This window comes from Dipodomys spectabilis, unplaced genomic scaffold (assembly GCF_019054845.1).
Source record: "Dipodomys spectabilis isolate Male_0828 unplaced genomic scaffold, ASM1905484v1 ptg000652l, whole genome shotgun sequence".
Lineage (NCBI taxonomy): Eukaryota > Metazoa > Chordata > Mammalia > Rodentia > Heteromyidae > Dipodomys > Dipodomys spectabilis.
Genome location: NW_024871329.1, coordinates 302,461 through 313,699, shown reverse-complemented (window position 1 = coordinate 313,699; position 11,239 = coordinate 302,461). Strand labels below are relative to the sequence as shown.

The following is an 11,239-nucleotide window of genomic DNA, read 5'->3' as shown; positions in this document are numbered from 1 at the left end:
TTCTAGCTTAGTTGCGATAGATTTAGCTGTGCAGAAGCTTTTTATTTTAAGGTAGTCCCATTTGTCGAGTCTCTCTCCAACTTGTTGTGACCCTGGGACTCTGTTCAGGAAGTTCCTTCCTGTGCCTTTAAGTTCAAGTGTCTCTCCTACTCTGTCCTGCAGTAGTTTCAGAGATTCAGGTCTTTAATGTTAAGGTCTTTAATCCATTTTGAGTTGATGTTGGTGCATGGTGATAGGCTGGGGTCCACTTTTAGTTTTCTGCATGTGGCCGCCCAGTTTTCCCAGCACCAGTGGTTGAAGAGGCTGTGTTTCTTCCATTGTATGTCTTTGGCTCCTTTGTTGAATATCAGCTGGCTGTAGGCCTGTGGATTTATTTCTGGGTCTTCTATTCCATTGGTCTTCGGGTCTGTTTTTGTGCAAGTATCAAGCTGTCTTTGTTATGGCTCTGTAGTAGAGTTTGAAGTTCGGCATCGAGATCCCTCCCATGTTGTCTTTTTTTCCTAGAATTGTTTTGGCTATTCTAGTTCTTTTGTTGTTCCATATGAATTTTTGGGCTGTTTTCTGTATTTCAGAAATATAAGTCATTTGGGACTTTAATAGGAATTGGTTTGAATTTGTATATTAATTTTGGCAGTATTGCCATTTTCACTATATTAAGTCTGCCTATCCAAGAGTATGGAAAGTCTTTCCATTTCCTAGTGTCTTCTGTAATTTCTTTCTTTAACTTTTTATAGTTTTCATTAAATAGTTCTTTTACATCTTTGGTTAGGTTAATTCCTAAATATTTTGGGGAGGTTATTGTGAGTGGGGTAGCTTCCTTTATTTCCCTTTCTGCTTGTACATTGTCAGTGTACAGGAAGGCGACTGATTTTTGTGGGTTGATTTTGTATCCTGCTACTTTGCCAAAGTGATTTATAATTTCTAAGAGTTTGGGGATAGAGTTTTTGGGATCGTGAAGGTATAGTATCATGACATCTGCCAAAAGGGATAGTTTAACTTCTTCTTTCCCTATGCGGATCCCTCTAATGTCTTTTTCCTTTTTTTTTTTTAATTTTTTTTGGGGGGGTCCGGTCATGGGGCCTGAACTCTGGGCCTGGGTACTGTCCCTCAGCTCTTCAGCTGAAGGCTAGCACTCTACCACTTGAGCCACAGCGCCACTTCCGGCTTTTTTTCTTTAGACTTATGTGGTGCTGAGGAATAGAACCCAGGGCCTCATGCATGCAAGGCAAGCGCTCTACCACTGAGCCAACTTCCCAGCCCTTTAATGTCTTTTTCTTGCCTTATTGCCCTGGCTAAGGGTTCCAGGACTATATTGAAGAGGAGTGGAGACAGTGGGCATCCTTGCCTTGTTCCTGATTTTAGGAGAACTGGTTGTAGTTTTTCCCCATTAAGTATAATATTGGCTATTGGTCTGTCGTATATGGCTTTTATTGTTTTAAGGAATGTTCCTTCTATTCCTATTTTCTCCAGAGCTTTTAACATGAATGAATGTTGTATTTTATCAAAAGCCTTTTTCTGCATCGGTGGAGATAATCATGTGATTCTTGACCTTGGCTCTGTTGATGTACTAGATAACATTTATTGATTTAAATATGTTAAACCATCCCTGCATCTCTGAGATGAAACCTACCTGGTTGTAGTATATAATTTTTTTAATGTGTTTCTGGATTCTGTAGCTAGAATTTTGTTAAGGATCTTTGCATCTGTGTTCATCAAGGAAATTGGTCTGTAATTCTCTTTTTTTTTGTTGGGTCTTTGCCTGGTTTGGGGATGAGTGTGATATTGGCTTCGTAGAATGACTTTGGGATAGCTCCCTCCTCTGCTTCTCTGAAGAGCTTGAGGAGTATGGGTATTAGTTCTTCTTCTGTTGTGAATCCATCTGGTCCTGGGCTTTTCCTTGTTGAAAGAATTCTGATTGCTTCCTGTATCTCGTTGTAAGATATTGGCTTATTTAGTTCACTTACTTCTTCTTTGCTCAGTTTGGGCAACTTGTATTTCTCTAGAAATGCATCCATTTCTGCCAGGTTTTCTTCCTTTAGAGAATATAACTTTTGAAAATAGTCCTTTATAATTGTTTGGATATCTTGGGTTCTTGTGATTTTTCCCGTGGCATCCCTGATCTTGTTAATTGGGGTTTCCTCTCTTCTTTTCTTAATTAATGTTGCCAATGGTCTACCGATTTTATTTTATTTTTGGAAGAACCAGCTTTTTCTTTTATTAATTTTACCTATGATTTTCCTATTCTCAATTTCATTAATTTCTACTCTTAGTTTGACTATCTGGCTCCATCTAGTAATTTTAGGTTCCATTTTTTCATGTTTTTCTAGCTGTTTTAATTGCAACATGAGATTATTTGCTTGGACTGTCTCTATTTTCTTGATGTGGGCACTGAGGGCAATAAATTTGCCCATCAGGACTGCTTTTGCTGTGTCCCACAAGTTTCTTTGTGGTGTGTCTTCATTTTCATTGAATTGTAGGAACTTTTTAATTTCTTCTGTTACCCAGGTGTTGTTTAGAAGTGTGCTGTTCAATTTCCATGTATTTGAATAATTTCTATGGCATGCTTTGTTATTGAGAACTAGCTTGATTCCACTGTGGTCGAATAGGATACAGGGGATTATGTCAATCCCTTTGTATTTGTTTAAGTTCCTTGCATGAACTATGATATGGTCTATTTTGGAGAAAGTTCCATGAGCTGCTGAGAAGAATATGTACTGTGTTGTTTTAGGGTGAAATACTTGGTAGATGTCAATTAGTTCTGTTTGAAATATGGCATCACTTAAAAAATTTGGTGACTTCTTTGCCAATCCTCTGGTTGGTAGACCTGTCCTTTGGTGAGAGTGGTGTGTTAAAGTCTCCTAGTATTATCGGATTGGATCTATTTTATTCTGTAAGTTTGAGAGTATTTGCTCAACATATTTGGGTGCTCCAATGTTTGGGGAATATAAGTTGATGATGGTAATATCTTCCTCTTGGATTGTTCCCTGTATTAATATGTAGTGTCCTTCCTTGTCTTTCTGTATTGATTTTAAAGTTTATTATGTCAGATATTAGAGTAGCTACTCCTTCTTTCTTACTGGGGCCATTTGATTGGTAGATCCTTCTCCAACCCTTCACTCTGAGTTTGTTTGTATGTTTGGATGAGAGGTGGGTCTCCTGAAGGCAACAGATGGATGGGTCATGTTTTCTGATCCAATCTGCAGATCTTTTTCTTTTGATTGTTGAATTAAGACTGTTAATATTAAGAGATAGTATAGAGAGATGCATTGTGGTCCCTGTCATTCCCTGTTTTCTAAGTTTTTCTTCTTTCCTTTCCTCCTGTGCTTGCTCAGTTAGACTTCTATTAATGCCTGGCTGTGTGCGGGTCCCTGTTCCTGGTTGCTTTCTTCAGGTTGTGTTCCCCCTCTTAGTATTTTTTGTAATGCTGGCTTAATGTTTATGTGTTCATTTAGTTTTTCTTTGCTATTAAAAATTTTCAGCTCTCCATAGAATGTGAAGGCTAGCTTTGCTGGGTATATCAGTCTGGGTTGGCAGTTATTCCTCTCAGGGCTCGTATGGTACTTTCCCAGGCCTTTTTTGCATTCAGTGTCTGTGTGGAAAGATCTGCAGTGATTCTATTTTTTTTTCCTGTTGTAGTATAGCTCCTTCATTTTTGCTGCATGCAAGATTGTTTCCTTATTATTCAGATCTATCAGTTTTACTATAATGTGTCTAGAACTTTCTGCTGGGATCCTGCTTGTTAGGTGTTCTATATGCTTCTGTTATGTAGGTAAGATGACCTTTTTTTAAGATGGGGGAAATTTTCACCGATTATCTTGTTGAATAGGTGTTGTATTCCCTTGCTTTGATATTCCTCACCCCTCGTCCACTCCAGTTATACGAAGGTTAAGTTTCTTGGCATTATCTGCTTGCTCTTGAATTTCCCTTTGGCATAATTTATGTGATTTTTCCATATCTGTCATTTTTTGGTCCAGTTGGTTTATTCTGTCTTTTGTATCTGACAGTCTACATTCCATTTCATTCACTCTGTTAACTGTGGCTTCCATTGTGGTTTGCATGGAGGAAATGGACTCATTTATAGATTCGATGTTGGTTCTCAGAGTACTAATCTCACCTCTTGATGAGGTGCATACTGCCTCTATTTTGGTATTAATCTCACCTCTTAGTGAGGTGTGTGCTGTCTCTACTTTTGCATGCATCTCTTGTTTGATACTCTGCATCTCTTTCGATATTTCATCCCTATGTTCTTTAAATTTCTGTTCTATTTCTCACTTTAATTCTTGAGTCATTGCCTGCAGCATCCCTTAGATGTAGCTTTTGTCTTCTATATCTGCTTTGCTTCCACTGGGGCTCTCCCCTGGGTGTCTGCTGGCTTTTAGGAGTAGCTTGCTATCCTGGGTGTTGATAAACCTTGTAATTTTTCTCTGCGATTTTCGCATGGGGATTCAGGGATTATTGGAGACTAATCTGAAATTTGGTTTTGGTCAGTAGGTGTCTGTCTTTGCTTGGTTGCTGTTTCTCTGCTGGTAGAGAGAGTCTGTACCTGATCTCGGTTCTGTTGGGGGCGGACCTCCAGCTGCTGGTCTGACCCACATAGGGTTCTCGGCTCTCTGCTGTAGATCACTGGCAGTTCCCGCCTTTAGAAGGGTTGAGCAGCCTAGACTGCTCCTGTTTGCACCTACAGTTGCTCTTGGCAAGATCGGATGTGCTGGATGCACTCTCCCAGTTGCTGGAGTCTGCTATGGGCTCCTGATTTTTTTTCTTTTTTGCCAGTTGTGGGTCTGAACTCTGGGTCTGGGTGCTGTCCCTCAGCTCTTCAGTTCAAGCCTGGTGCCCTACCTTTGAGCTACAGCACCACTTCTGGCCCTTTCTGCTTATGTGGTGCTGAGGAATTAGATCCAGGGCCTCATGCATGCAAGGCAAGCACTCTAGCGCTGAGCCAACCTGAGCTCTACCAACCTGAGCTCCTGACTATTATCAGGTGCTGGCAGCCTGAGTTGTCCAATTTCTGGCCTGGGATATATGGGTTGGGTTCTGGTGGGGTTTGGGCTTCTGGTTCTCTTGCCCTGGACACCCAGGTCTTTTGCTGTCTCAGGGGTAATTCACAGGGGGTGCAGTTCTGTTTTCCCCCCTCTGCGGAGGCATGTGCTCAGCTTCTGACTTCAGTTGGGAGGAGTTGGTTGTGTTGCTCAGGCCCTGGTCCCCAGGCCTGGTCGTGGCCCCCTGCCTGGGGCATGCCAGTTGGACCTGTGCTGCTGGGTATCCGGCCTGGGCTACACAGCCTGGAGTACACAGTTCAAGTTTCTTCCATTGTTGGCTGTTGTGACCCAGAGGCACTGTTCCTGGCTTGGGCATTTAAGCCCCCTTCCAGGGGTGCTCTTGCTCTAGCCTGGCCAGCTGGGTGTGCTCTACAGGCTGGTGGAGCTCTCGAACAGTGGCCAGTTTTAGTGGGTCCTGTAATCCAGGTGTTGGGGTAGGGGTCTGGGTTAGGGTCTGGGGCTTCCCACCAGCTCTGTCTCCCTGTCTCCCTTGAGGGATACACTGTCCCCTGTGGGGTACTCACCCTGGAGCTAGTTGTTTCTGTGTGATGTAGGTTGTCAGTTGCTGCTGCAGTCAGAGTTCAGTTGAGATGGTTGTGGACTGGGCTGGGCAGTGGTGTCCCTGTGTGTTTCTCCTCTGTCTCTGCCTTTGTTGATGCTGTTAGGGCCGGCGCCGGGATGGGCCTCTGGCCTCCATCTGAGGGGTGGGGGAGGGGTCTCCGTGCAGGTTCTGAGCGCTGGGGTTTGTCTCTATTTGCGCTCTCCAAATCAGCACCAGTTCCTTGCAGGTCTTCTGCTCTGGCATTCTGTGGGTGTCCCGTGTAGCTCTGGGGTTCCCACTGTGGGGCCCAGTGGCTTTGGTGGGATGGAGCCTATCTGCTCGGATGGAGAGTGAGGGGTGGGGGTGGGATCTTTGTCCAAGCTCCCAGCTCGGAGGTTTCTCTGCGATCAGTGGGTCCGACACCGGTACCTCAGGAATCTTCTGTGCGGGTGATCTGCAGACAGCCCCCCCGTGTCTCTGGGGACTAGGGCAGCCCCTGCCGGGCCAGGCTGGCCGCGGCTTGGCACGTTCCTGCGCAGCCAGTAAGAGTTGGGGAAGGGGTCTTTGCGCTCCTCTGTTCTGAAATTCTTCCTTTTCTTTCTTTCTTTTTTGTTTTTTCCCCCCATCTTCTGTTTTTCTGTGGGTTTTCGTCTTTTTGTTGTTGTCGGTCTCTTGGGGAAATTAAGCGTTGGAGCTCGAACTCTCTTTTTGGTTGGAGAGAGCTGTGGCATTTCCCTACTGCCCCGTCACCATCTTGGTCCCCCATCTAAAGAGTTCTTTTAGAGACAAGGATCCTGGGTCCCACTGTGGCAGGAGTCTGTGTGTCCTCCTCCCATCCATCCTCCTCCTGACCCCAGCTCTGAGCCATCGGCTGATGCGTGAGCACATTGTGACCAGGCTCCGTGTCTCCACACTCATCCTGATCTGCAGAGGACCGAGCTCTGGCTGTCTGAGGGCTGTCACCGCAGGGAGAACTCGGGATCCTCCAGCTCTGTATCCTCCCAAGTTCAAGTGAGGAAATGTGATGGAGCAGAACAGAGCCAGGTGGAGCCCAGAAAGGACCAGGGAGGCACCCAGGGTGAGCTGGGGCTGGGAACGCTGCTCAGGAAGCTGAGTCCAAACATCAACAAACACAACTGCCGACAATGCACCCTGGGGACAGGAAAGAGGAAGCAGAACAAGGAAGACATGGCTGTGTTGTGTGTTGTTGGGACACCTGGGCTGGGTATAAAAGCTGTCCAGAGCAGGAGCCAGACATTACCACCTCCTTCCCACACCAGCCAGCCTCCACCATGTGCCACACCAGCTGCTCCACAGGCTGCCAGCCGACCTGCCAGTCATCCTGCTGCATGTCCAGTCCCTGCCAGCCATCCTGCTGTGTGTCCAGTCCCTGCCAGTCATCCTGCTGTGTGTCCAGTCCCTGCCAGCCATCCTGCTGTGTGTCCAGGCCCTGCCAGTCATCCTGCTGTGTGTCCAGTCCCTGCCAGTCTTCCTGCTGTGTGTCCAGGCCCTGCCAGTCTTCCTGCTGTGTGTCCAGTCCCTGCCAGCCATCCTGCTGTGTGTCCAGTCCCTGCCAGTCATCCTGCTGTGTGCCTGTGAGCTGCAGACCTGCCATGTGCATTCCTGTGAGATTGCAGGTGGCCTGCTGCTCCCCTGTGAGCTGTAGACCTAGTGTGTGTGTGTCTCCTTCCTGCCAGTCCTCCGTGTGTGTTCCTGTGAGCTGCAGGCCTGCTGTGTGTGTGGTCCCCAGCTGCCAGTCCTCTGGATGCTGCTAGCCGTCCTGCCCTACCCAGGTCTGCAGACCTGTGTCCTGTGGCACCTCCGCCTGCTGCTGACCAGGAGAGCCCGGCCTGCTCTTCCCAGTGCATGCACACATATCCATGCCCTATCCAGCACCTTTTCCCTGTGGTTCAGGACCCACACATGGGGCAGGAGCAAAACCTATTCAGCCTTTGTTGTGAATCTATCCTGAGGATGTTCATCTCCCCCTCCTCAGCCCAGGGGAAGCTTGGCATCAGCATCCTCTTCTAATCCTCACTTTCAAATAAATATCACCTCTAGTGCATGGCTGCCTCCGTTGTTACAGTATGCTCTCGCTGCTCTGGCTTGGTTTCCTGAGTGTCAGAAGGCAGACAGGAGGCGGCCTGAGCCCTGGCTGTGGTGAGGTCACTGGCGTCTGGGGCTTTTGTCAAGACTGGAGTCCACACAGCGATTGCATAGGGGGTCACAGTGTCAAGGATGCAGCCTCCGTGTCCTGGGGGACAAGGGCCTGGAGGCAGGACCCAGGGCTCTGCTTCTGGGTCCTGTGGAGTTCCTCCAGCAGAGCAGCTGGATTTCCCCATTCCTCCACGTCAACTGTGTGACTCTCCATCATCAGGGGTCATCAGCCCCTCTCCTGCCATGCCGCGAGCCCACTCCGTGTTAGACTCCTGGGAGAAGGCAGACCTGCCCTTCCCAGGCCCTGGTTCTCCACAGGTGCAACACGTATGCCTCTGACCCAGAGTTTGTCCTGCTGTGCTTGGGCTCAAGCCTTGTTACTTACTGGATTTGAGTTCCCTGGTGGTTTGATGGCCTGGAGCTGAGGTGGCCTGGTACCTACTGGGTCGTTTAAGTTGGGGAACTAGAAGCAGTCGACCTGGGTCAAGAGTCCTGACTGGGCACACCCCATGTACCTGTTCCACACACGTGCGTGCACAGATGCACACAAATGCACCCATCCACCCTCACAAGGCAAGTGCACATGGAAACAGTTTTGCACACGCAGACAGTTTTGTGCACGCGTCATCACACGTGCACACAGGAGTGCCTTGCACACTCCTGCATGCTCCTGCACACATGCAGCAGGGTTCTCACATGCACACACACGTGGGAGTGCCTTGCACTCCTGCGCTATGCACACCTGCACATGCATGCAGGGGTGTGGCCTCACCAGTGGGAGGATGCTCTGGAAACTTCTACTGCTGCTGGTGGGGGGGGGCAGGCAGAGGCTCTGAGCCCCTGCAGCAAGGCCCCAAGCCTGTCCCAGCCCCCCATGCTGCTACACTCCACACACAGTGGGTCCACAGAAACAGGCTCAGAACACAGCAAGGAAGAGCACGAGGTCTAAGGATTTGTTAACTTAGGAGAAACAGGTAGAATTCCAGTTTTCCTTAAATTCACATTGAAGGAAGGGGAATAGAATGGGAAATGCCACTGGAAGAAGGGAACGAAGCAGGAGAGGAGAGCTCAGCTGTGGGGGTGGGGAGTGTGCAGGCAGGCACGCAGGAGCCTGGTGCCAGCTGAGGGGCACACATTTCCAGGCCACACGGCAGCGGTGCCCACACTGCACACAGGGTGGTCCGGGGTCCATGCTGAGGGCCGAGGGGCTGCCCTGAGGTGGGCAGCAGGCGTTGGGGCACAGCCCCGAGAAGCAGAGCAGGCCGGCCAGCCAGGGTGGAATGGCGGCCGGGCGGCCAGGGGAGCCTCTGCGTCCTGTCATGCACACACCCTCTCCCTCCCCTTCGCCTCGGCCAGCTGTATCCTCTTGGAGTTTGCCATTTGGTGGCTACCTCAGGCCTCAAGACCCATGTGGCCCTTGCCTGTCTATATGGCCACATGTCTGTCTGCCTGCCTGGCCAGCGTTCTTCTGTTCGGTCTTGGCTACTCTGTGATGCCCAGATACTCCACGAAGTCTGATACTCCTCTGTCATCCAGATACTCAGTGATGGTAAGAAGTGTCACGTGTTCCTGGTGAACTGAGACTGGTTGGGGGGGCATCAGATTGCAATATGTAGCCTGGTGATTGCTGGGGAGGCACTGTGGCCCTTGAGCCAGCCCTCCAGCCCTTTTTGCCTGGTTATTTCCAGGGTAGACTCTTCCTGTACTCCAGGTGTGGCCTGGGCCATTCTCCTGCCAACCTGCTCCAAGGTCGGGATGACCAGTGTGCGCTGGCCCAGCCATTGATTGAGATGGACTCTCATGACTTCTAATGTTCTTTTATGCTCAAATTGGTCTCCATCTCTACCCTCCAAGTAGGTCAGATGACAGGCTTGCGTCACCATGCCTGGCACATTGAACCTTTTAAGCCATCAATTAGATATCTTCTTCGTCAGTGCTTTCTGCTCTATCTGCATATAGTACTGGGGTTTGAACTCAGAGCCTTGTGCTTAAAGGGCAGGTGTGCTACCGCTTGAGCCGTGCTCTGCCCAGCCTTCTACCACTCCTTACTCTGTGATCTACGGTGTTTGATATCACAGGCATAAGCCACGGGCGCCTGGCATTAACCTATATTCTAGTGGGTTTCTGTTAAACAGAATCTTGTTGGACTTTGCTTTTTTTTTTTTAAATCTAATTTGGAAATCTCTGTCTTGTGATTCTAGAGCTCAGATGTTCACTGACATATTTAACTGCATGTACCATCTTGATAATCCACTGCTATTTATCCCATCTATTCTTTTCTCTTTGTTACACTTCTTTTGGGTTTGGTTTAGAGTCCTTGGGTATTACATTTCATTCTCTAAATGAGGCCAATTAATTATCTATCTTGTCAATGCTCTTGACCTAGCCAAGAGAATGGTGTATTGTGTTTACAATACACAGCTTTAGTAAGACAGGAATATCTCTGCTCCACCTTTTGGCACATCCCCCTCCCTCTCTGCCTTTGGGGTCTATGCCATCATATTTTGCTTCTACTTATGTTAAGAGTTCCGCCAAGCATTGCTACTATTTTCACTTAGGCAGCAACTATCTTGCCAAGACTTACTTGTCTTCTCTTTGAAACAAATCCTCTGCTGAGGAGATTTCTTCAAGATTTATTGCATCCATGTTTGTTGTTAATGGAGTTGCTCTTAATTTTGGTTTATCTAAAATGTATTTGCTTCTCTTCATTTGTTAAGGCGCTTTCCTTCCACAGGGCTGGCCACTGGCTTAGCACTTTACATACCTTTGTTTCCCGTGTGTGGCATTTTAATCTGCACACTTCCACAATTTCCTCTTTATTTTTTATTTTTTGCTAGTTCTGGGCTTGAAGTCAGGGCCTGGGCTCTGTCCCTGAGCTTCTTTTGCTCAAGGCTAGTGCTCTACCACTTGAGCCATAGCACCACTTTTGGCTTTTTCTGAGTAGTTTATTGGAGATAAGAGTTTCATGGACCTTCCTGCCTGGGCTGGCTTTGAACCACAATCCTCAGATCTCAGACTCCTGAGTAGGAACTTTGGTTTTTTAAGAGAACTTTTTGTTGTGATTGTTAAGGTGTTGTAAGAGGGGTGACGGCCTCACGGGCTGGGTAATGAGTACACTTCTTGGACAACATCACCCATTCCTTCGCTTTTCCCCCAGCTTCCCCCTCCTGTCCCTGCCCACAAGTTGCAAAGTTCATTTTCCACATAGTGTCTACTGAATACCACTGCTACATTTGCTCACCCTCCCTACACTTCTGTCCCCTTTTCTGCCCTCAAAAGAGAGAAAAGAGAACAAACAAGAAAAAAAACCAGACAACCTATCTCCACCAGTAGCTGACTGGTTCCTGAGAGCCATAGGTTGCATAAGGCGCATCTACCTTTGTGGGGGGCGGGGGAGGGGAAGCTCTGTGTAATTACTGTTGTCATCTCCTTAGTGTCTCTTCTGCTGGTCTCCCCCGCCCCCTCTCCTCCCGGGGCTCCAACTGCAAACATCAGCCGTGGC

The 11,239-nt window shown here is 47.9% G+C and overlaps 1 protein-coding gene across 4 annotated transcripts; it reads left to right on the top strand.

Moving 5' to 3' along the window:
- Nucleotides 1-6,872: 6,872 nt before the first annotated feature.
- On the top strand, nucleotides 6,873-7,355 carry LOC122101315 (keratin-associated protein 12-1-like). 4 transcript variants are annotated; one of them, XM_042671692.1, is made up of 2 exons: nucleotides 6,873-6,959; nucleotides 7,158-7,355. In XM_042671692.1, the coding sequence occupies exons 1-2, from the start codon at nucleotides 6,873-6,875 to the stop codon at nucleotides 7,353-7,355; spliced, it is 285 nt and encodes a 94-aa protein (XP_042527626.1). The 4 variants fall into 4 exon arrangements, with proteins under 4 accessions (XP_042527626.1, XP_042527622.1, XP_042527625.1 ...); XM_042671688.1 differs by having other exon boundaries at nucleotides 6,873-6,991; nucleotides 7,088-7,355; XM_042671691.1 differs by having other exon boundaries at nucleotides 6,873-7,021; nucleotides 7,187-7,355.
- Nucleotides 7,356-11,239: the final 3,884 nt, after the last annotated feature.